General features: G+C 37.7%; 1 protein-coding gene across 1 annotated transcript in view; it reads left to right on the top strand.

Annotated features, from left to right (window-relative positions):
* LOC126175269 (mitochondrial dimethyladenosine transferase 1) overlaps positions 1–27,549 on the top strand; it is a 47,159-nt gene that overhangs the window by 1,838 nt on the left and 17,772 nt on the right. Inside the window, exon 2 of the mRNA XM_049921922.1 lies at positions 19,501–19,697. Coding sequence (XP_049777879.1) covers positions 19,501–19,697 — 197 coding nt within the window. The remainder of the gene's footprint in view (positions 1–19,500; positions 19,698–27,549) is intronic.

Raw genomic sequence — 27,549 nt, forward strand, 5'->3', positions numbered from 1 at the left:
TTGTATACATGGAAGAAGCCTGGAGATACTGACAGATTTCAGATAGATTATATAATGGTAAGACAGAGATTTAGGAACCAGGTTTTAAATTGTAAGACATTTCCAGGGGCAGATGTGGACTCTGGCTACAATCTATTGGTAATGAACTGTAGATTAAAACTGAAGAAACTGCAAAAAGGCAGGAATTTAAGGAGATGGGACCTGGATAAACTGACTAAACCAGAGGTTGTAGAGAATTTCAGGGAGAGCGTAAGGGAACAAATGGCAGGAATGGGGGAAAGAAATACAGTAGAAGAAGAATGGGTAGCTTTGAGGGATGAAGTAGTGAAGGCAGCAGAGGATCAAGTAGGTAAAAAGACGAGGGCTAGTAGAAATCCTTGGGTAACAGAAGAAATATTGAATTTAATTGATGAAAGGAGAAAATATAAAAATGCAGTAAATGAAGCAGGCAAAAAGGAATACAAACGTCTCAAAAATGAGATCGACAGAAAGTGCAAAATGGTTAAGCAGGGATGGCTAGAGGACAAATGTAAGGATGGAGAGGCATATATCACTAGGGGTAAGATAGGTACTGCCTGCAGGAATATTACAGAGACTTTTGGAGAAAAGGGAACCACTTGTACGAATATCAAAAGCTCAGGTGGGAAGCCAGATCTAGGCAAAGAAGGAAAAGCAGAAGGGTGGAAGGAGTATATAGAGGGTCTATACAAGGGCGATGTACTTGAGGGCAATATTATGGAAATGGAAGAGGATGTAGATGAAGATGAAATGGGAGACACGATACTGCGTGAAGAGTTTGACAGAGCACTGAAAGCCCTGAGTCGAAGCAAGGCCCCGGGAGTAGACAGCATTCCATTAGAACTACTTATCTTAGAAGCTAGATAAAGAAAAGGCCAACCTATGTTTATAGCATTTGTAAACTTAGAGAAAGCTTTTGACAATTTTGACTGGAATACTCTCTTGGGATAACCAGTCCTGACAAAACTCTACCATCTGGAGAGCAAAATTTATGAGACAGGCGAAATACCCACAGACTTCAAGAAGAATATAATAATTCCAAGAGAGTATTTGTATGGAGTGTAGCCATGTGTGGAAGTGAAACATGGATAATAAATAGTTCGGACAAGAAGAGAATAAAAGATTTCGAAATAAGGTGCTACAGGAGAATGCTGAAGATTAGATGGGTAAACCACATAAGTAATGAGGAGGTATTGAATAGAATTGGGGAGAAGAGGAGTTTGTGGCACATCTTGACAAGTAGAAGGGACCGGTTGGTAGGACATTTTCTGAGGCATCAAGGGATCACCAATTTAGTATTGGAGGGCAGTGTGGAGGGAGAAAATGGTAGAGGGAGACCAAGAGATGAATACACTAAGCAGATTCAGAAGGATGTAGGCTGCAGTACATACTGGGAGGCGAAGCAGCTTGCACAGGATAGAGTATCATGGAGAGCTGCATCAAACCAGTCTCAGGACTGAAGACCACAACAACAACAACAACAACAACAGCCCTTCATAAAGTAAACCACAGTGAAGTTTATCAGTGTTAAGCTGGGTAACAAACCAAAATGGACCCAAGATGTGTATAAAATGACCAAGAAGCCCTGAATAACCTACTTGTTTCTAGAAGCACATTATCACAAGTAGTTTTGACTTGAAGACATGTTTTGTATCTTCTTTTGCATACTTTCACTTTGTGTCTAGATTAGATTAGATTTACTTTAATTCCAATTGATCCGTGGTGAGGAGGTCCTCCAGGATGTGGAACATGTCAGAAAAACAACAATACATGACAAATATTTACAACTAAAACAAATAATCTGATGTACCATTCCACAGGTCCCAAGTGGAATGATCGTCATTTTTTAATGAACACTAAGTCATTTTACAAATACTAATGCACTGAATTTAAAATAAAAAAGTTTTTTATTTATTTATAAAGTAATAAACATGTAATATAACTACTGTAATACTTATTTACAATGAACACATTACTGCATTGAAATGGTGCAGAAGTTAGATTATATACACACACACACACACACACACACACACACACACACACACACACACACAGAGAGAGAGAGAGAAATTTTCAATGAACACATTACTGCACTGAAATTGTGCAGAAGTTATGTTGTACTTATATACAAATCAGTTGGTTTTACTAAGAAATTCATCAATGGAGTAGAAGGAGTTGGCCACCAATAAATCCTTTAGGCTTCTCTTAAACTGAATTTCATTGGTTGTTAAGCTTTTTATGGCTGCTGGCAAGTTATTGAAAATGTGTGTTCCTGAATAATGCACACCTTTTTGTACAAGACTAAGTGACTTTAAATCCTTGTGAAGATTATTCTTATTTCTAGTATTGATTCCATGAATTGAGCTGTTGGTTTGAAAAAGTGATATATTTTTAATGACAAATTTCATTAAGGAATAAATATATTGGGAAGCAGTAGTTAGTATCCCTTGTTCCCTAAACAGGCTTCTGCAGGATGTTCTTGAGTTCACACCACATATAATTCTTACTGCACGTTTTTGTGCCCGGAAAACTTTAGCTTGGCTTGATGAATTACCCCAAAAAATAATCCCATATGACATTATGGAATGAAAGTAAGCATAGTATGCCAGCTTTTTCATTTTTATATCCCCTATGTCTGACAAAATTCGCATTGCAAACAGGGATTTGTTAAGACGCTTCAGCAGTTCTGTGGTGTGCTCCTCCCAGTTGAATTTATTATCAAGCTGTAATCCCAAGAATGTAACACTGTCCACTTCTTCTATCTTGTTGTCATCGTATGTTAGACATATACTCTTGGGACACCCCTTACAAGTTCTGAACTGCATGTAGTGTGTTTTTTCAAAGTTTAGTGACAAAGAATTGGCTAGGAACCAGTGATTAATGTCCACAAATATTTTATTGGCTGATCTTTCTAAGACTACACTTGATTTGCTATTTATTGCAATGTTTGTATCATCGGCAAACAAAACAAACTTGGCATCTGGTAATGTTACTGATGAAAGGTCATTGATATACACAAGAAAAAGTAAGGGCCCCAAAATGGAACCTTGTGGGACCCCACATGTAATTAGTTCCCAGTTGGATGATGCCTGATAGATTGATACATGTCTCTTTCCTAATAACACCCTTTGTTTCCTGCCAGAGATATAAGATTTGAACCATTTTGCAGCATTTCCTGTTACACTATAATATTCTAGTTTACTTAAAAGGATATTGTGATTTACACAGTCAAATGCCTTTGACAGATCACAAAATATACCAGTTGCCTGCAATTTTTTGTCTAATGAATTAAGCACATTTTCACTGTAAGTGTAGATAGCCTTCTCAATATCAGAACCTTTTAGAAATCCAAACTGTGACTTTGACAGTATGTTATTTGAGATAAGATTGTTATAAAGACGACTGTACATTACTTTTTCGAAAATTTTTGAAAATGCTGGCAACAGTGAACTTGGACGGAAATTTGATGCTATTTATCTCCCTTCGTAAACAGTGGCTTAACTTCAGCATATTTCAGCCATTCCGGAAATATTCCACTGATAAACAACTGGTTACACAGATAGCTTAATATGTTACTTAGCTCAGAATCACATTCTTTAATTAACTTTGTTGATATTTCATCATACCCACTAATGTTTTTGATTTTAAAGATTTTATGATGGACATTATTTCTGTTGGGGTAGTGAGGGTCAAATTCATATTATGGAAGTTACTTGAAATGTCTGGTCTAAGGTAATCCATAGCAGCATCTACCAAACCTGACAACCCCATCTTTTCAGTAACAGTTATAAAATGTTTGTTAAAAAGTTCTGCAACACTATACACATCTGTCACCAATGTATCATTTACTCTTAATGCTATTTGTTCCTCTTCATGTCTGGTTCTACCGGTCGCCTCCTTCACTATATCCCATATTGTCTTTATTTTGTTATCTGATATGACTATCTTTTCCTTGTAATATATTTGCTTTGACATCCGTATTACAGTCTTTAATATTTTGCAATATTTCTTATAATGTGCTATAGCATCAACATTGGAAATGTTTCGGATTGACAGATACAGTTTTCTTTTTGTTTTACAAGATACCCCTATTCCTCGAGTAATCCATGGCTTCTTTGTAGACTTTGCTCTAACCTTGGTAAGTTTTGGGGGAAAGCAGTGTTCGAATAAGGTAAGCACTTTATTAGCAAAAATGTTATATTTTTCATTCATGCCATGAGCACTGCAAACATCAGTCCAGTGAATGTCTCTGAGGAGTGTCCTAAAATAATCAATTTTTGGCTTACTGATTACCGTCTTGAGCTCAGATTTAACAGATTTTATATCCTGTTCAGTATTAACATTTAACAGAAGGAACTGCATGTCATGGTCTGAGAGGCCATTTACTATTGGTTTTGTAATATAATTTTGTTCATTGGACTTTTCTATAAAGATATTATCAATGGCTGTTTGTGAGCAAGTGGCTATCCTAGTGGGGAACTTTACTGTGGGAATTAAGTTGAATGATAGTGTTACTAACTCAAATAAGTTCTTATTGGGAGAGTCTTTAAGGAAATCTACATTGAAATCACCAGCAACCATTATTTCTTTGTTTTTGGTTGTTAAATGGGCCAGTACAGCTTCAAGGTGGTTTACAAACAGATTAAAGTTACCTGCAGGTGCTCGATATACACTTAATATTATGAAGGATTTTTTGTGAAAATCTAATTCTGTTGCACATGCTTCCATATGCTGTTCTAGGCAAAATTTATGCATGGAACAGACTTTTGAGCCAATAGACCACTAAGCTAAAAAAAGGACTGATTCAACAACATCAAGCAGTACTGTGTGAAATTGATTAAACACATCTTGTAACTAATTGTCTTAAAAAATATTGGAATTTCTAGACACTCTTGCCAGTACATTTATACTACATGTGTGTGTGCTGCCGGGTCATTCCATGTCCAGTCATACAAGGCATGACATCAATTATCTTGTTCTGTACTGTATTCTGTTGGTAGTAATTGCTGAAAGTGTGATGCAATGCATTACTTCAAAGTCAGCTGTAAATACTTGAAAATTAGTTGCAATTTTTAAACAAAAAATGGTAAGCTGACAGCTTTTTCCCTGAATATCCTTTTGGTCATGTAGTTTCTGAAAACATGTTAGAATTGTCCAATTAATTTTTTGTAAATTAACTTGGCAGAACCCAATATTGTCAACACTGCGCAAAATGCTGGTGCTGCAATCTGCATTCAAATTGATTCGAAACTATACTTGTGACAAGACAGTTTAATGTTTAGATAATATTGTTTGTGTGAGAACCACTTTTCTTCCACAGACTTAGAGGACTCTTTGCTCAGAAAATTAGTATGGCCTGTTGCTGTAGTGATATCAACTTCACACAGAAAATAAGAGAAAGAAACGTCACAATCATTATCAGGCTAATAGAAGGATGAGTATGGACCATGAGGATGCATGAAACTTACTGTGACATCCCCTTTACAATTCACCTTCTCAACAATTCCCAAATATCAAGAATGCACATGCAACATAGCAGTTTGGCTGCACAGTGCATTCTGGCATTAGTGGTGGAAATGGATCTGAGAAATACTGCATGATACTAAAATCCATATCACACCTCAGCCTATTTGCTCCAGTTTTCGTTGGCAATATTGGGACAATGTGATGCATAGATCATGTTCCAGGAATTGTTTTTGCACTTGTGAAGTGCTGAGAAAGATAATGTCTGACTTGTACCATTTCATCTTTTGAAACAAAGAGAACTGAAATGCCTTGCAGGTTCTTGCAACGGAATTCAAATACCTGTGAATCTGTTAATATTTGATCATTATAACTCCTTGCAAACTTGTTTTTGTGGCAGGTTTTTTAACAGTGCCACCAATCACAGGGAGATTTGCCATGGCTGGTAGCAAAACAGGACCAGCTGCACTTTATGTTGAAGTTGTGTTCATGGTAGCAGATGTTTCTGAAATTCTTACAATTTTTATATTGTGCAACACCACCATCACTGAAATATTCAACATACACAAGATGAATTTTTGGGAGTTCATACTTAAAAAAAATTCAGTACAATCTTTTGAGTCTGGTACACCAAGGCAACATCATGTTCTAGATCATCAGAGACAATACAAACACTTTTTGCATGCAAGTGTTTGTCCTTTTTTTAAATATATGTAGACAGTGTGAAGAGTGCAGCTGCCATTGTTTCTTCTTCATTTTCAGATAATCAGATTGTGACTGAGAAATAAAGGAGTGTGGAGTAAGTTTTTCAGTTCATTCTATCAGTTGGTACCCATTGACTGAGTGAACCGTCTCATCAGGATCATAGTCTTCTATTTCATTTTCTAAGTGGGTTTGAAGCAATGAACTGGTAGGGCATTTTTCACACAGACAAAGCATACAGGCTCGGTTATTTATATCGCATGTTATTATTTTCGTTAGATCCTTGTATTTTTCTTTAATAGATATTGAATTTAGAAGCAATTTAACGTTTTGGTGGTAAATACACACACCTACGGTATGTGTTCCTGAAGAACCTGCAAATATACTCTGTTTTGGTTGAAGAGGAGCAAAGTTTGAGATTCCTACTTTGTCTTCAGGATACTTTTTTTTATATAGAGAATACAGTTCAGTTAAATTACTTGAAACAAGGCACTTCTGTTCATAGGTATTTTTGCTGGTGCTCACTCTGTCTATTTTCCCAGGCATTATTCTTGTCTTTTCATTATCTAAATAAAAACTCTTTACTTTTTGCACTGTATCATGTGACAATGTCTTTCCTCTTTTCTGCTCAGCCATCGATAAAATACCATTCTCCATTAAAAGAGCTCTTGCTTGCATCAGCAGCCAGGTCAACCTGATATGTATGTGAAATCTTAGTTTTCAGAGCCCCAGCTGCTGATTCCAATTTTTGTTTGGCTGCTCCATACCGACTATGCCGAGCAACTGAACTCACCTTTGCAGGAGATACTCCTAAGCTAGTATTGAGCACAGATTTTTCAGGACTCTACACCATCACATTACTGTCATTTATATAGTATGGTGATGATTTGTCACTTGCGTGTTTTTATTAGTGAGTTTGATATGGGTTGAGCACATTTTCTCCTCAGGAATAATGCTAAAGCCTCTCATTTTGAAGGTCTTTGCCTTTTCTAAACTAATTTCACGCAAACCAGATGAAACAGATCGGTTATGGTACTTTTGAGGAATCGCAGCAAACTTTCTTATGTAGAGGGACTCTGTGCAGGTACTGGTCTTTGTGTTTAAAACACACACACACACACACACACACACACACACACACACACAGACAGACAGACAGACAGAGAGAGAGAGAGAGAGAGAGAGAGAGAGAGAGAGAGAGAGAGAGAGAGAGATAAATCAATTATTAAATCACAGTATGAATGACTGTTGTTCTTCACTGGTCAGTTCATTCACACAAGTCAGGGCATTATCACATATATCTTGCAGATGCTGTCCAAGAAAACACTGCCTACTTGTACTACTGCTTCAGTCATAAAACCAATATTTGTCGTAAATAAAAAGATGATTGGTGTAACCTAAAAAGTAATTAAATAATGAAAAACCGTTCTATCCCATTGTTTCATTACAATCACATTATTATTGTAACATTAGGGGACACTTTTGTTTTGGAATGAATAGTTAAAAACTGAAACTACTGAATTTTTAACCAATAATTGACTCTGGGTACAACTAAGTACAAGAGCTCAGAACTGCGTGCTCAGTGAACACATAACTTAAAACAAAGGAACTGGATGATGCAATACATGTGGTGACATGGTAGTCATGCAACTTCAATATTTCTTTTACAGTAATGTTGTTTTTCACACTTCCCATTATTTCTACAAACTGATTCTTTTTATGTGATGTAATGAATATTTATAATAATATTGTAAATTTTTCAAAGGTATCTATGAGGGAGCAATACCTTAAAAATTGTAGTGTCCGTTTATGGATTTTGTTTAAAAGAAATTATTTACATTTTTTTCTGAGATGTAGATGATGGATATTCACTACAAGAAGCAAGACTATAAAAATATAAACTGTCCTCTTCCGCAAAAAAATAAAAAAAAAATTCAAGCTTCCACTGCAAAAACTGTAGGAACTATTGCATTTTAAAATTGTAAAGGAGCTCATCTATGCAAGCCTGAATTCCTGAATCTATACAACTTCTTTTTATCGTAAGTGAAAAAGTAGTTGACCTGCAACATTTATATTTGGGAAATGTGAATATATCACTACCCAAAATTTCAAGTATTTTTGTGAAGATGGGTGTAATTTCCTAAAATTCCTGGATGATTTGATGTGGAATGACCCTGCCAATAATAGCCAGTACAAGACAGAATAATGATTTTCATGTAGATACTGTCTCCTTATTTTGTGTTGGGGGTAAGTTGAGGTAAAGATATTCAGCAACATGCTATCGAACAGAAAGAAAGAAATTGCTGATCCTATTGGTTTAAAATAAAATAGAAAACACTGCGCTACCCACATTGATTAGATAGGTCCTAGCACTGCAAATCAAAAACAGCATTACTCATTGTAATAGGCATCTGTTGTAAGGGAATGTTGACAGTTGCTGTTCTTTGATAGGTGTCAGTGTTGCACTGAAGTCAATTTTACTATGTTAAATTTGGCCCAAGTAAGTGCAAATAGTTTACATCTCTTTAATTGTAATTCTTTTGCAGTTTCTAATGAGTACTTACGTTATCATTTGTAATGGGATCTAGTGACATGGAAGTGAATAGGTGAATGGATGTGCTACCCTGCTTTCAAGTTCCACCGATTGACTTGGTTCAGTTTTAATTAGACATTTAGTACAGTAGACTACATCATTCATCCAGAAATTGTTTATACAATGGTATAGGATTTATCAGATAAATACACAGAAAAACACCACCATTCAAGGATTTGCCTGAAGTTTTTTAAGAAAAGCATGGGAAAACCCAATCCTGATGACTGGACAGTGCATGAACCTTCGTTCCCCAAAATTTGATGCAAGTGTCTTAACGGCTGTGTTGTAGCTCATTAGAATATCCAATGCTCTTTTGTTTCTACGTCCTTGCAATTTAAGCATAAAAACATGAAAAATAATGGCACACTGTTCATGTCTTTCTACACTTACTACTGTTCACACCATACACACTTGTAGATGATTTCAGTACCAAGACCGTGCTATTACTCCTCTGTTCAATCTCAATGTTTTCGCTTCAACTTCTCTGAAAAACTGTGTTGGCATCCCTCCATGATGAATAAGATGCTGAGCTTAAGAAGATGGTGAGACTGTAATGAATAACATGTTTTGGGTGTATATTTTCTTGTAAAAAGTGGTACAGTATGGGCATATATTGTATGATAAGGGTATTTTAATCGTTACTTTTGTGTTAACACCTAGATTTCTGATGAATACTTAATTATATTCTGTGTTTTATCTAAGAGATACATCTTGATTGCCCTTTTAAATAAAAGTATCCTCTAACAGTTTATTACATAATTTTAATTGCTGATGGAAAATTTTGTTTTGAATTTTTATTTTATGTTTTCTTGGTAAATGTAAATCTGAATTGTCTTCTGCTACATGACCGCAAATATAACTACGTGTTACTTAGGGCTTGCTTATTATTATTATTTTTCTCATATGCACAACATTATGGTAAATGTTCTTATTTTTAATCAGTTCTTAACAGTGAAGCTGACTACTACTTTATTTATTGGAATTTAGCATTACAGAAGCATCAGATTGTACCCATCTGCTTTGACCCATGACATCATCAGTATTGTGCAAGCAGCATATGAAATGACGGCAATGATGTCACTACATACATGCGCCAACAATAATAATAAAAAAAGACACAAAAACTTATCACTACAAAAATAAAATGAAACTAACAGGACAACCACGGAAAATTTGGGGTTTAGTGTGGGGACAAGTTAACAATACAACAATAAAGTAACACCGCACCATCCCAAAACAAATGATAGACAAAAAATTTAAATTGCAACTTTCCACTACACCAGCACCACCACATGAATTGGACATTTCCTTTGAGCTGTATAGCTGAACTGCAGCTATGAGTACCAAAAAACCAACACCCACAACTCCGAAAAGTGGAACCAAAGCCCCAACAACTCAAAAACCTAAATATCCCTTATTCACTACATCAGTTAAAACACAACTGACCTACCATAAAGTACAACCCACAAAGCCGATAACACCACATATGTGTCCCTAGTTTGAGCCACCAGAACTCTTGTCAACCTCATGTTGCCAAAATGTGACACCTCACATATTCAGCAGTAAGACCGAACATCTGCAGAAATTATATGTCAGACCATATCACCGCCCATCTCCGAATGTAATGATTAACTCATGAACTTTACTGTGTATCCATATGTAACAAAAAAGCCATAAAAAGTTAGACTTTTTGCTGCACAGCAAACACCAAACTAATCACTTAACAAAAAGAAAAAGTATAACTCAATGAAAATCTTTTCACAACCCCCGTTGCTGCACCAACTTCCTAAACTCAAAACCATGTTGTTAGCATGGTGGCAACCAAAACTGTAATGAACCTGATGCCACACATTAAATGCAGCATGTCCACAACCAGAGCACATTATCAAATACAAAAACACAACACATTCAAACATGTTGTTGTGGTCTTCGGTCCTGAGAGTGGTTTGATGCAGCTCTCCATGTTACTCTATCCTGTGCAAGCTTCTTCATCTCCCAATACCTACTGCAACCTACATCCTTCTGAATCTGCTTAGTGTATTCATCTCTTGGTCTCCCTCTACGGTTTTTACCCTCCACGCTGCCCTCCAATACTAAATTGGTGATCCCTTGATGCCTCAGAACATGTCCAACCAACCGATCACTTCTTCTAGTCAAGTTGTGCCACAAACTTCTCTTCTCCCCAATCCTACTCAACACCTCCTCATTAGCTATATGATCTACCCATCTAATCTTCAGCATTCTTCTGTAGCACCACATTTGGAAAGCTTCTATTCTCTTCTTGTCCAAACTATTTATCGCCCATGTTTCACTTGCATACATGGCTGCGCTCCATACAAATACTTTCAGAAACGACTTCCTCACACTTAAATCTATACTCGATGTTAACAAATTTCTCTTCTTCAGAAACGCTTTCGTTGCCATTGCCAGTCTACATTTTATATCCTCTCTACTTCGACCATCATCAGTTATTTTGCTCCCCAAATAGCAAAACTCATCTACTACTTTAAGTGTCTCATTTCCTAATCTAATACCCTCAACATCACCAGACTTAATTTGACTACATTCCATTATCCTCGTTTTGCTTTTGTTGATGTTCATCTTATATCCTCCTTTCAAGACACTGTCCATTCCGTTCAACTGCTCTTCCAAGTCCTTTGCTGTCTCTGACAGAATTACAATGTCATCGGCGAACCTCAAAGTTTTTATTTCTTCTCCATGGATTTTAATACCTACTCTGAATTTTTCTTTTGTTTCCTTCACTGCTTGCTCAATGTTCAGATTGAATAACATCGGGGAAAGGCTACAACCCTGTCTCACTCCCTTCCCAACCACTGCGTCCCTTCCATGCCCCTCAACTCTTATAACTGCCATTTGGTTTCTATACAAATTGTAAATAGCCTTTCACTCCCTATATTTTACCCCTGCCACCTTCAGAATTTGAAAGAGAGTATTCCAGTCAATATTGTCAAAAGCTTTCTCTAAGTCTACAAATGCTAGAAATGTAGGTTTGCCTTTCCTTAATCTAGCTTCTAAGATAAGCTGTAGGGTCAGTATTGTCTCACGTGTTCCAATATTTCTACGGAATCCAAACTGATCTTCCCCAAGGTCGGCTTCTACTAGTTTTTCCATTCGTCTGTAAAGAATTCGCGTTAGTATTTTGCAGCCGTGACTTATTAAACTGATAGTTCGGTAATTTTCACATCTGTCAACACCTGCTTTCTTTGGGATTGGAATTATTATATTCTTCTTGAAGTCTGAGGGTATTTCGCCTGTCTCATACATCTTGCTCACCAGATGGTAGAGTTTTGTCAGGACTGGCTCTCCCAAGGCCGTCAGTAGTTCTAATGGAATGTTGTCTACTCCTGGGGCCTTGTTTCGACTCAGGTCTTTCAGTGCTCTGTCAAACTCTTCCCGCAATATCATATCTCCCATTTCATCTTCATCTACATCCTCTTCCATTTCCATAATATTGTCCTCAAGTACATCGCCCTTGTATAGACCTTCTATATACTCCTTCCACCTTTCTGCTGTCCCTTCTTTGCTTAGAACTGGATTTCCATCTGAGCTCTTGATATTCATACAAGTGGTTCTCTTTTCTCCATAGCTCTCTTTAATTTTCCTGTTGGCAGTATCTATCTTACCCCTAGTGAGATAAGCCTCTACATCCTTACATTTATCCTCTAGCCATCCCTGCTTAGCCATTTTGCATTTCCTGTCGATCTCATTTTTGAGACGTTTGTATTCCATTTGGCCTGCTTCATTTACTGCATTTTTATATTTTCTCCTTTCATCAATTAAATTCAATATTTCTTCTGTTACCCAAGAATTTCTACTAGCCCTCGTCTTTTTACCTACTTGATCCTCTGCTGCCTTCACTACTTCATCCCACAAAGCTACCCATTCTTCTTCTACTGTATTTCTTTCCCCCATTCCTGCCATTTGTTCCCTTACGCTCTCCCTGAAATTCTCTACAACCTCTGGTTTAGTCAGTTTATCCAGGTCCCATCTCCTTAAATTCCTGCCTTTTTGCAGTTTCTTCAGTTTTAATCTACAGTTCATAACCAATAGATTGTAGCCAGAGTCCACATCTGCCCCTGGAAATGTCTTACAATTTAAAACCTGGTTCCTAAATCTCTGTCTGACCACTATATAATCTATCTGAAATCTGTCAGTATCTCCAGGCTTCTTCCATGTATACAACCTTATTTTATGATTCTTGATCCAAGTGTTAGCTATGATTAAGTTATGGTCTGTGCAAAATTCTACCAGGTGGCTTCCTCTTTCATTTCTTAGCCCCAATCCATATTCACCTACTACATTTCCTTCTCTCCCTTTTCCTACTACCGAATTCCAGTCACACATGACTATTAAATTTTCGTCTCCCTTCATTATCTGAATAATTTCTTTTATTTCATCATACATTTCTTCAATTTCTTCGTCATCTGCAGAGCTAGTTGGCATATAAACTTGTACTACTGTAGTAGGTGTGGGCTTCGTATCTATCGTGGCCACAATAATGCATTCACTTTGCTGTTTGTAGTAGCTTACCTGCATTTCTATTTTTTTATTCATTATTGAACTTACTCCTGCATTACCTCTATTTGACTTTGTATTTATAACCCTATATTCACCTGACCAAAGTCTTGTTCCTCCTGCCACCGAACCTCACTAATTCCCACTATATCTAACTTTAACCTATCCATTTCCCTTTTTAAATTTTCCAACCTACCTGCCCGATTAAGGGATCTCACATTCCATGTTCCGATCCGTAGAACACCAGTTTTCTTTCTCCTGATAACGACGTCCTCTTGAGTAGTCCCCGCCCGGAGATCCGAATGGGGGACTATTTTACCTCTGGAATATTTTACCCAAGAGGACGCCATCATCATTAACCATACAGTAAAGCTGCATGCCCTCGGGAAAAATTATGGCTGTAGTTTCCCCTTGCTTTCAACCGTTCGCAGTACCAGCACAGCAAGGCCATTTTGGTTAGTGTTACAAGGCCAGATCAGTCAATCATCCAGACTGCTGCCCCTGCAACTACTGAAAAGGCTGCTGCCCCTCTTCAAACATAACCAACTCAAAAATGCCGTACCTTAGTCACGTCGCACACCAAGACGCCATTATGTCCCAGTTAAAAGCAGACATGTGCAATCGGATGCTTCCACTGACCTGAATAGAATGTCACCACACGACACTGGCTGGGGTCAGCTTGAGCATTCAGTGGCACTGATATGCTTTGACCATGAAGTAATTGTTTTGTGTTGTGTGATCTCATGGTGATACAGTATATTTGAATGGATTGTGTTTACAGAGGGAATGTTGGGATATGTGGTTGCAAACTCTTGTGTGGACTCTTAAACTGCTTGTGACTATTGTCAGTGATACTGGTGACCTTGAGTGCTTCTTGTGATAGTAATATTCCAAGAGTTTGTGGCAGTTTATTAAAGAGTATTTTTTGTGTTGGCAATTAATGGACAATAGACACATTTTCTGGTAGGGAGTTATTAGTGTAGTATGCTGTTTATGGTTGGGTTTTTTGTGTTATGCATACGACAGTGAAGGTCACGAGTAGGGCTCTGCATGCTGCAATGGGGAACGGCTTTTGAGCACGATGAAATTCCTCCGGTTATGTAGTGTAACACTATGTCCGCCGGCGGCAACCCAGTGGTGTCGTGCGCGAAATAGCGGTCAACGGCCGGCTACACCACAGTGATGTCGTGTGCATACTGCATAGTATCGCTCAGTGGCCGGCGACACCACAGTGGTGTCGTGAGCATAGTATCGCGCGGTGGCCGGAGACAGCACTTTAGTACCTCTTGCATTCTGTCGGTGTTTTGTTTAGGTAACAAGTTACACGCGTCAACAAGTTTTTTGCTTTTTTTTGTTTTTATAAGTACTTGTGGCCTTTCATCATGGCAGACAAGAGGCGATACGATTAATTACGATGAATGCGTGGACATCTTGTCTGACGTTCCAGACAACTTGGCTGATTGGAAAGAAGACATTGGATATCAGAAAAAAGCAGAATCATCGGAAGATAGTGAAATACATCCAAGAAGAATTTGGCGAACGCTACGGTTGCCAACTAAAAATTCGGGTGAATCAGACGAAGAAGACAGTGCACAGTGGTCAGACTTTGATTTACCGAGGATCAATAATAAATTTGAAGGATCTCCGGGTCCAAACATATTTTCCAAAGATTTACAGAGTGTCGAGGATATTGTATAATTCTATATTGGGAACGATCTATTTGAATATATTAGCAACGAAACCAACAAGTACTACAGTCAGAATTGCAATAGAAGGAAACTGGATAACAAAAATGCCAAATTTGTCGACGTTACTGGATCCGGACTTAGAAAATGGTTTGGGCTTGCTAGCCGTATGGGAATTGTGAAAAAAGAAAGGATCAATGATTATTGGTCAACGAATCCATTGATAGACACACCGATATTTTGCAAAACGATGACCCACAACCGATTCAGACAAATATTATCATTTTTACATTTTTCTGACAACAGTAAACCGGATAATGCCGATCGGCTTTTCAAAGTGCAATTCATAATTGATTATTTTTCCAAAAAAGTTTAAACAAACTTTTAATCTAATTCACAACATCTCAATTGATGAAGGAATGATACCGTGGCTTGGACGGTTAAATTTTAATGTTTACAATCCATCGAAAATTACGAAATATGGCATACTCATTCGGATGCTGTGTGATTCGAGTACGGGATACATTTCCTCATTCAAGATATCTTCAGGTACTGGACAGTCTTTAGCACAAACAGCGATGGAGCTATTGGCACCTTCTTATGGAAAGTGGCTTCACATCTACATGGAAAATTATTATAACAGTGTAGAACTTGCAGAGAAGTTACTTGAAAAGAAAATTCCAGTTTGTGGTACGATAAGGCAAAATAGAGGATTTCCGGCAAAATTAAAGCGCGCAAAAGTCAGTGTGTTAGAAGCTTGTCATCAATGGAAAGGTGAAATACTCGCACAGGTATGGAGAGCTTCGAAAACTAGAATGATACAAATGATCTCTACAATACATAATGCTACTTTGACTGACACTCAAAGAAAATGTAGAAAAACCAATTACACAATAAAAAAACCTGAAAGTGTGTTAGACTACAACAAACACATGAAAGGAGTGGACCGGGCAGACCAATATTTGAGTTATTACCCTATGTACAGAAAAACTATAAAATGGTCAAAAAAGGTTTGTATGTACCTATTTAATTGTGCATTATTTAATGCATTCCGTACATGGCAACATTTCAATGCAGAACACAAGAGTCTCTGATTTCATGATTTTTTATTGAAAGTGTCTGATTCGTGGATAAAAGACCATGCACATGCTTCTGAGCAAAGCTTTGAGGTTGCCGCTACATTGTGTACGTCTCATCATGATCCAGTTGACAGACTGTCCGGTCACATAAAGCAACACCAACTAATACTTATTTCCAAAACGGATAAACGAAAACGAAGAAACTACCATGTATGTTCCAAAAACAAAAACAGGGGAACAACAAACTTAATGTGCAAGTCTTGTGGAGTTGCGCTGTGTTAAACTTAACAATTTATAATCTCCCAATAATGTCAAGAACGGCCGGCGACAAGCCAAGTTATCCGAATTAGCGCTGCCGGCGCCAAGCGAATGAATTTGTACGATACGTGCCGACGGCAAAGTTTGCCGAATATGTGAAGTGTTAAGTTTGTAGAGAATGTATGAGAGTGACCTAAGTTGATGCATCTAGGGCCCAGGGGACCAGTATATGTGGTGGAGTCAGTGGGACAATGTATGGTATTCTATCCAGAGTGTTTCCTGATATCAGAATTCTAGACTTGCTATTAAGGGGGGTTCAATGATACATTATTTTTCTTGTCATTAGATTGTTATATTTATGTATCAACTGACTTTCATTGGTAAGTATGTTTTTATGATTTTATTTATTTATTTTGTTGTTGTAGAATATATGGCAAGTGCATTCACCTGCATATTTGCATGTTTCTTGTATATGAAAATTGCTGTTAATGCAGTTTTTTGTGAAATTTTGGGTTATGTTGTTAATTTTTGTTGGTGATTATGTTGGATTGTGTTAGATAGTTATCATGGAGTTTTACGTACATCAATGAGATTAGGTTTTCAATATTAGGTATGCGAGTGAGTTTCGGTTTTGTGGTACCACTACCAGCCTACCTGATGATGCCGGTACTGCCTTTTGTTAATTTTTGCAGTTTGTTCCTTTTTACTGGTCTCGCCTTTATGCATTTTGTAATGTTACATATTTATGATATTTCTATATTTCTGTTCATATTGGTCTTACAGGTTGAGCTGAAACATGTACTGTTGTTGTCAGTTCCATCTTACATTAGTTTTTGTGATTTTTTTTTTTTTCTATGTATCAATCTTGCATATTGTGGTGCCATTTGTTTTTGCATTTTTTGTAGTGGGATGTAGAGGAATGTTTGATATGAGTCGACAGCTTTGACCAGTGATGTAGGAAATATGCGACAAATGCCATAAACAATATGGCAATTGTAACATAATTTATTGTAGACATTTCCAGAGGCCTAGGCTTCAAATCACTCTGTCACCTCGACGAGGTTTTTTCAATATTACATTCATTGACTTTGCCAACTCACAACAAAACTGCCACTTTACAATCAAACCTAGGCCTCGGGCAAAGCGGCAGATCAATCTGCCACCACAACCTGTTCTTTTTTTTTCTATTTTTTCTTTTATATTCATTGGCTTCAATAACTAACAAGAAAACTGTCAATATATGCACGAAAAAGTAACATTACAGCAGTCGTTAACATTACATTGCTAGTCAAAGCCGATGACTGGTATTGAACATACTTCTTGACCATTTGTTGTAGTGTTGGGTTTTGAAGTTGAGCTATATAGATTAAATTATGTTTATGACGCCAATCGCAGTTTCTTGACTCTTATTGTGCACTTTTTTCTTTTTTTTTAAGCTATTGTTTGTTTCATTCTTACATTTTGTATATTTTACCGATAATGTGTTTTTGCAGTTGTTACACTAGATGTTAGTTTCTCCCCATCTCAAAGCTCCACTTTCTTGCAGTAGTACCATTAGCCTCAATATTTATTATTAAGAATTTGTACAACTGTGTTTCATCATCCTGAAATCATGTTCATGTTACATCTTGGGGGTTTGTTTGTGTGACGTCATTGGTCAAAGCCAATAGGTGGTATCAATCACCCTGGTTTATCCACTGGCTGTACACGGTTATGATAGGACCCTAAGGGCATAACATACTGGTGATATTCTCTTTGCCAGTGTCTTTCCTTCCATATCAGATGACAATCAATATTCTTTCATAGAAGCGATAATAATGTCAGCTGTGTAGATTTGCAGAATACATAGTTTTATTTTGTGCCACACTATTAATGAAAGCACAGTTAGTGCATTGTGGCTATGTAAACTGCAGTCACCATGTGGTGAAAATTTGTATAAATAATAATCTGTTAACAACCTGTTATCACATTACTTATTTATAATGTGAAGTGGACAAATAAAAATTGTAATGGACAATTTTGGATCACATTTCTCCTTAACTATGACACATGACCTCCTGTAATAGTTGTTAACCCTTTATAGGACATGGTAAAAGAGTGTACCATGTGTTTAAAAGAAATTAGATCTGTAACATGTTTTTCATATGGTAGAAAAGCAAAAAGTGAAACTGGAGAATGTTGTAAATTATGTAAAATCTGAATCTTTCAGATTCAGTTAGACATCTGTATCTCACTGTTGTGTAATTTGATATGTTAGCTCTTAAAATGGTAATGAGGTAGTTCTGTTTAAATATGAGCTATACAAAACTTTTGATGAAATCGTAAAATTAGGAGGAGACAGAGTGGTAGACAAGTACTTACCTTCACTTAGTGCAATGCCAAGTGCCGGCCAGAGTGGCCGTGCGGTTCTAGGCGCTACAGTCTGGAGTCGAGCGATCGCTACGGTTGCAGGTTCGAATCCTGCCTTGGGCATGGATGTGTGTGATGTCCTTAGGTTAGTTAGGTTTAATTAGTTCTAAATTGTAGGCGACTGATGACCTCCGAAGTTGTCGCATAGTGCTCAGAGCCATTTGAACTCTTTTTTTTTTTTTTTTTTTTTTTTTTTTTTGCTTGCAATGCCAAGTACTGCCAATACATGCATTTAAAAATAGAAAAACTATACCTAGCCCTCAGAACTGTTAGTCCCTTCCTAAGTCAGTACCTCCATTAGACTGTTTTTTATTTGCAGTGTTTCATTTATACGATCATGATTTCGGCTTCAAAGTGCCATTTAGGCACTGTATAACATTTAATACACTTGATAATGGCACATTGAAGCCAAAATCTTGATAGTGTAAATGTAACACTGCAAATTTAAAACAAAAAAAAAAAAAAAACAGTCTAATGGCGGTACTGGCTTTAAAGAGATTGCTAAATGGCTTGATGAGGTGGAATGTCCTGTTATGAAGATGAGCTGAGAGATAACAAAATTTTTGATACGTTCTGTGCAGTAGTTCAGTATGAAGACATGGGTGAAAACTGAGTATACAAAATTTATTGACATTCTTTTTTAGTCACAATTTTATCTCTTTGATTGTTAGAATTGGGGTTGTTGCATATGACAAATTTTGTAAAATAAGTTGTCTGTATTGTATGCTGATAGGCATTTTTTGTTTTGTTACAGCTGTTGGCTGAAGCAACTGGTGGAAGAGTGGAAATAATCTATGGTGACATTCTTAGCTTCAGAATGGATAAATTGTTTCCAGAAGCAACCAAGGTGACGTGGGAAGATTCACCACCCAATATTCATTTAATTGGAAACCTGCCTTTTAATGTTTCAACACCTCTTATTATTAAATGGCTGCATGATATTTCTGTTAGGTGAGCTATAGTTTGAAGTATGAAGTGGTTTGTGACATAGTGAATTATAATTCGGAATTTAATTTATACAGATCAGTGAACGATATGAGCTATGTTTTCAGTGTTGGAATAGATTTGCAATTAGATTGTTATTTCGGTCAAGGACAGTAGTGGGTTCATCACTCAGAATTAGTGCACAACACTCTCATGTAGGCTAGTCATATGCTTCTCCTATTTCGTGAGCCTTGGTTTTTAAAGAATTTCCTGCTTACAGTGGAAATAGGGTTTTTTCTTTCATTGGCCGGGGTTTAACTTTGGTGCATGGCTTAATAAATTTTTTGAAAACAAGCAGCTTGGCTAATTTCAATATGTCATCTATGATAAAACTCCTAAAAACCACAGTAACCACCACCTCATTCCCAAACTGTAGATACACTCGCTGGACAAAATACTAATCACTCTCTTAAAAGTGCCGACACCCGCTTTGGTGTGCTGTAGACGATGTAGAACTGGTACCATGTGTTTGTGACACTCTCCACTGCTGAAATAAGCCATGACAGTGAATTTGTGTATATCTGCCAGTTGATCATATGGAGTCAATGCGTTTACATGGGTCAATGTAGAGTCGCAACAGAGTGGCAGAAAGGAGCTGTTGTATTTGGATATATCGTAAATTAAGTTTCCTGTTGGTGCACCGGTGTGGAATGTCTAATGTGCCTGCAAGGAATTTTGTATCATTTACAGTCAGGTACAGGCAATAAGAACATTGGTTGCAAAAATATCCAAACCAATAGAGGCTGGAACGAGTGTCACACATTGTCAGTGACAAGTAAGTTTCAAACTAGGCAGGAATTGCTGCTGTCAGTGAATGCTGGTGCATCTCAACCAGTTTCTTAGCAAAGATTGTAAAGAGATCTATATGCAGTGGACATTTGGAATTGGGTACCCTACAAAAGGCCATTACTCATGCGGACACACAGAGCTGCATGTCATCATCTACATCTACATACATACTCCACAATCCAGCCCACGGTGTGTAATGGAAGGTACATTGTACCACCAACAGCCATTCCTGTGCATGTTCTACATGCAAATGGAGCAAGAGGTAAATGCTGTCTGTATGCTTCTCTACGAGCCCTAATTTCTGTTTTCCTATCTTTATGGCCCACATATAAAATGTAGAGTCATTCTGCAGTCAGCCAAAAATGCCAGTTTTCTGAATTTTCGCAATAGTGTTTCACATAAAGATCATCACCTTCCCTCCAGGAATTCTCACTTGAGTTCATGAGCATTTCTGTAGTACTCATGTGTTGTAACAAATCTAGCAACACACCTGTGAATTGCTTTGAAATCTTCCTTTAATCAGACCTGAGGGGGGGGGGATCCCAGACACACATGCAGCACTGAAAAATGGGTTGCGCTAGTGTCCTGTACATCATCTCCTTTGTAGATAAGCTAAATGTTCCTAGAACTCTTTCAATAAACCAAAGTTGACCCTTTGCTTTCCCTGCTTCCGACTGTACGTGCTCGTTAGACACAGTGATAGTGTCAGGCATCACAAACCACTAACACTGTATATGACCAATAGAGGGTTGTTTTTCGTGCTCATGTCCATTACCTTATATTTTTCTACATATAGAGTCATTAATCAAATCAAATAGAAATTCTATAAATGTCATCCTGTACTCTCTGACAGTCAAATGATAATGCTTTCCTGTACATTACAGCATCATCAGCAACCATTCGCTGATTGTTGCTCTCCCTATCCTTAAGATCATTTATGTACTTATGGAGCAAAAGTGGTCTTGCCACACGGTTCGGGGGCACTCTTGAAGATACCCTTCCCTCTCATGAATACTTGCCGTCCAGGGCAACATGCTGTGTGCTATTACTTTAGAAGTCTTTCACCACTCATGTATCAGAGAACCAATTCCATATGCTCAGATCTGCATTGACAGTCTGCAGTGGGCACTGTGTGAAACACTTTCCAGAAATCTGGGAATATGGAATCTGCCTGTTGCTTTTCATCCATGGTTCGCAGGATGGCCTCGCAGAAGTAAATTTATTATATTTGAACTTTGAATATGCTCAAGAATTCTGCAGCAAACTGATGTTATTAATGTTAAGTCTGTAATTTTGTGGGTCCATTCATTGGACAAACAACATAGAAACTGGACAGTAGCTGACTAGAAACATGTAGTGCCATTTGTCAGAGTGATAGTGCACGCCCCTCATTTGATAGACACACAGGCACTGTAACATTCATCCATTTATGAGATAAATCACCCAGTCATAAACTGACAGAAAATGTCTGTAACTCTTTGGAACAGTGGGTAAAAATAACAATTGACATCGACACAGTGTGGTGGTTGTACTCGATCTAATCATCAGTGAGTGTCTTGTGCTGGATGTAGGGTACCTGAATAAACTTAAGACCCTCCTCCATACAGCACTGAGACAAGTATTCATGCTGTAGTGTGTTTAAAATTAGTTGCAACTCTTGACATTTCAGTATGGATTGAGTGGAGGAAAGTGTAGTTGCCAACGTGTGCTGAACAAGTCAGGTAGGCCTGCTCGGTGCACAACTTGTCAGTTGCGTAAGCTGGCCGATCTGCAATCTTTCTCAAACAAATTTAGAGAAACTATATAGTAATAAATTGTGAGTCTCACATACCTTATAGCTTCATGCATCAGATTCATGATGAATTACCTATTTTTTCATTAATGGTAATAGTTATTGTGATATTTCGGTATTAGTTAAACTACTGCAAGAAATTCTTAAAGTTTGTTGTGAAAAATAGAGATCGCTACAAATTTGCGTTTGGTGTGCGTTAGGTCGTCATACGTTGCTGCATATAAAATTTAGATAACATATTGAATTATTCATTAAACGTCAGAGGATATCACTATCTATCTCCACTGTTCAGAAAATGGAATGTGTGTAAAGGCTTTCGTCACGAACGCACACGCCAGTGAAAAAGCCAGAAACAAGTATTCATAAATCCCTCGTATCTTGTAAACAGTCTGAGATATCAAAACAAGATTTTGGCAAATGATAGCATGCAAAGAGCAGAGTATTTTGCCATACGATTGATATGCAAAACTTCCACATCAACCGTGGTGTTCAAGCAACTACAGATGTTTTTCAATGAAATAACATAATTTTCAAGGACTGTCAATAGCCTGTGAAACGAAAACTGCTGTGGGTTTTGCAACAATGTAAATGAAGAAGGTGCACATTTATTTTTATATTGAGAATGGGCTTTCTCATAACTAATAATGTGTCTCGCCCTCTTTTGCTAGTTTAATAATATGCTGTTTCTGTCAATGTTTCAACTGCAATAGAATGTTAGTGAGATGTATATCTGTAAACTCTGCTGTGTTTAGGCAAAGAGAGAGAGAGAGAGAGAGAGAGAGAGAGAGAGAGAGAGGGCAGTTGCTAACACAGCAACAAAAGTGACATATTACTCAAAACTCGACACAGTCCTTCACGAATCATTGTCTCCTTAAACACATTCTTGGTGTGGCTTACAACTTGAGATCAGTCCTGTGCTGTAACTTTTGCAATAACTTCTTTCATTGGCATTTCAACTTCACTGAGTGTAAATTTCTTGTTTTTGCCACATTACTTTTCACCTAGGCTCGTATATTCTCAGTCAGATTGAAATGAGGAACATATGGAGGAAGCCTGATTAAACTACGCCCTTAGCATTAGCTTGTTCGTCGACCTGGTAGCTTGGAGTTTCTGGCTTGCACAGTACTTGAAGTTCCATTAACTTCACCTTACACAAGCTAGGTTCTACTTTATCCAATCAAACATTTCATTGTACCCAGAGAAAAATAGCTTCTTTCCTCCACTGCATTGTTGGAGCTTTATCCATCACAACCAAGTGTTATTGTACATTGCACATTGCTTTGTCGAATTCGGATGAATTTTTTGCAGCAGAGCATTATTTTCACAGCTGATAACCCTGTTCTCAGATGACCACTTTTATTGTGAATCTTGTGTTCAGCCATGCTGCACTGTTATTATTAGTGCAGTACCAACATGAAATACTTGTTCACAACACCTGATGACTGTAAAACACTTCAGTGCCAGAAAATATTACTTTACTATGAGAGCCAATGGATGTAGGTGCCTCTAAAGTGTGACACCACATGGTACTGTTCATACACGGTGTGGCAACAGGAGCGCTTTACCAAGCGAACCAAGGGAAAGCCGGCTCGCCATTGGCGTTACCCAGACAATGGCGTCATGTCCCCATTGGTGAGCCAAACATCAAAAGTTGCAACTAATTTTAAACACACTATAGTAATGGTGATAGCTGTGTGGTATTGGGATGAAGTTTCCTAGTGTGAAGTAGTTTTTTACCAGTATTTGTGTTTTCCTACCACAAGTACCACACAAACAAAAATGACCTTATATGAAGATAAAAATAAAAGTACATTCTGTCTGGCATAAACTATATCAAATTAACAGAAAGATCAGAATAATTTAAATACTTAAAATTTTACTCTGCTGCTCCACCCCCAACCCCACCTGAAAAACACAGGAAGAGAGGGGGGAGGAGGGAGGGAGGGAACAATAGCTATCTAGCAAACTTCTGCCAGCCAAACTCATCTAAATGAGCCTGCAAAGCAGAACAGCATGTCTTAATCCTCCCCAAAATGCAATTAATGATGTTTTGCTGCTCTGAACAGTGTTGGTGGGAACCTTGGTAGAATAATTTATAGGTACTATGGTTTACCACTAAATGTTGACCCTCCCTTTTCCCGAAATACTTATTAGAAAGAAAAGAATAGGATACAACTGTAGACCCATCAGCAATAAGTTCTTTACATATGCCAACAAGAACCCTGTTACTATGATTATCAATACCCCTAAAAACTACCAATGAACTCTCATATCCCAGAAACACCTCCCAACATCCTACTATTCACTACTTCCTTACCAGTACCATACTTGTAATCCCCAGAAATGACTTGGCTCTCTCTGTGTTAATTCCGCGTCCCACTATCTGTCCAATGTATTCAATTAAATTCGGGAACCTCTCCCTACCTTCGAAGAAAAATATCTCATCAGTAACAGTGTATTTAGGACAGAACAAAACCGAAGAATGACAATAAAAAAGGCCAGTGTTATTGTAGATGATGAACCTTTATTTTTTTAACCAAGTGTGATGCAGATAGGCATCCAAAATTTTTTACTTTGATACAAATCCATCCATATATTGGACATAGCAACTTTCACCATTTTCTGCAGGTGTGTCATTTCAAATATTCAGATTAGTTTTGAAGAAAAGCTATCGCGGATGTCATATTATGAATTTACTCACTAACATACTACTGTTAAATTCATCGCAAACAAGCATACAAGAAAAATGATTACCACCCTTTCCACTAGCCTGATAAAAATGTAACACACTTGGAAATGACTGTGGGATATACTAGGTGTGGACAAAAATATGGAAACATTGAAAACACAACACATTACAATGCCTCATACAGTGTTGGAAAACTATTGGCATTTTAAACAGCTTCCAGTAACCTGGGAATGGATAAATACAGATCCTGTATGATATTTAGGAGTGCTGTAAAATAGTGACAAATGCAGATAACGATGATGAATGTGGTAGTGATTATGCACCCTTCTCTCCAAAGTAGACCACAAAGGATCCAGGTCTGGTGACTATGGTGACCAGAGGAGATGTGACAACTCATCCTTGTGCTCACAAAACCAGGACAATGCAGGCTGTGCATACAGCCCATTTCCTTGGAACACTGAATCATCATTGTGAAACATTGCATCATGGGAGGGCCTTATCAGCCTAAATGGTCACACAATCCTTGGCAGTATTGTGGCCTTGCAGAATACCATGATATGGCTACCTAAACTACCACCAAACCCACTTCATGTTTGAATCTTGGGACATAAACTTGACCAGAAGTATGAACCAATACACATTTAACCGATTAACTTTCTTCCTTTGCTCTGTAGTACAGGTTTTATGGCTCTGGCATCAAATTTTCATGTTAGAAGCATTTGCATCACTGATAAGTGGTTGTGGAATTCCAACTCACCCTGCATTTTATAGAGTTCACTTTTGATGCCGACATGGTCTGCAAGTGCAACATTCAGTCCTGCAGTGGTCCTTGCAGCTTTCATCCCCTTACTTTTCATCACAATCTTCTTCAATGACTGTCTGTCACAACACTCAGCACACACACTTTTTTTTTCCTTGTATTATGTTTTAAATTTTGATACAGTACCTCTTGAAACACCAGACACTTTGGCTACCTTGGTTACAGGAACACCCACCATATGAGCACAATCAATTTGCCCATGTTCAAAGTCTTGTAGCTCTGACATAATGCACTTACAGTTACATAGAATATTGTTCTAACTGTGACTGATCTTGCAATGTGTTTTAAGACATTGTACAGCTGCTGTTGCTGGTCAGAAACAACAGCACAATCTCCAGGCTTGCCTAGCATTTAAATTTGTTAGTCAACTGCATCCAACTTATGAATTTGAGAGCTAGGTTGAACTGCATACCACATATATAAAACAGATACACAACACTAGCTGTTTCTGATGAAAAGTGCTAGACTGCTTGATTAGGTAACCAGTGATTGGCGGCAATGAGCCCTTGAAAAAGATCTTTACAGGTTCAGAAGACATACTTGTAATTTGTTGGAATATCCATTAGGCAGGTTATAAAGCACCCTTAGTATATAAGTATCTGGTTAAGAAAATACAATGTGCGCTCAGTGTGTTAGCTTCCTGTGGTCCGTCTGACATGTAGAGTAGAGCTATGTGCAGTTATATGTAATTGCTGATGCCCATCAAAGTTATTAAGCTTCATAAAGTAACTGGAGACAGGTTTAATAATATTATGCAGACTTAATTGGAGAATCGTAGTTTGTGAAGACTGGTTGGGTAGTACTGTTTGAGGATGTTGAAATCCTGCTTGAAATTATTTGCCATAGTAAAATTGCCTTCAAGGGATTAAGTAAGTTGTGAAATGGCTGATGATAATTTGTTCTGAGACCCAACAACCTTCAGTGACACAATTGTTCAATGGCTTTATCTGACTATGATGATTAAATTATAATAATAAAATACACTGATCAGTTGGCCACAGCAAAGAGTATTAAACTGTGGAATCATAGGCAGTGACTCAGTCATGATGTTTATATATAAAGAACACTAGGGAGAGATTTGTAAAACATACATGGAAAATTTAATGTTTTCTTAAACACATTTCTATAGAGTTTGGCCTTGGATCCCCCTCAGACAAAATTTGAATTTCCATAAGGCTTGTTCTTGGATATGTAGTTTCAGCAATCTCTAAATATGTTTAGTATCTCCTATCTTCCTAATCCCTCCTACTTACTGATCTCTCTGATCCATTTCCCATCTCACTCTCTGCTATAGTTGGAGTCACAAACAATGGCGGTAGAGTTTAGGCTTGTTCTGCACACCCACATCACATATACTCAGACAGCCAATGAGCATTCAGTAGTGTTCCGAACACTCTGCTCTGGGTGCCGTAGCTAATTCCAGCATTAAACGTGATTGTAGCGAGTTGTTTACCGAATTTCTATTTCATTTGTTGTGAGTTGTCATCACTGGTGGTGGTGGTGGTGGTGGTGGTGGTGGTGGTGGCAAGTGATAAATTCTGCATAAGCAAGCAAGCGACACAATTTGCAGAACATACACTTCCTTCTAGTGGAAAGCGTGTGCATACCGCAGCTTTCGCTTGAATAGTCAAGAATGTCATTTCCATCAGTGCCTCGACATGCACGAACCGCCATTGTTCGTGGATCAGGCTATAGTGATAATCAGATCTTTGCTTTTATTAGCTTGTCA

Source organism: Schistocerca cancellata, chromosome 3 (genome assembly GCF_023864275.1).
Source record: "Schistocerca cancellata isolate TAMUIC-IGC-003103 chromosome 3, iqSchCanc2.1, whole genome shotgun sequence".
Classification (NCBI taxonomy): domain Eukaryota; kingdom Metazoa; phylum Arthropoda; class Insecta; order Orthoptera; family Acrididae; genus Schistocerca; species Schistocerca cancellata.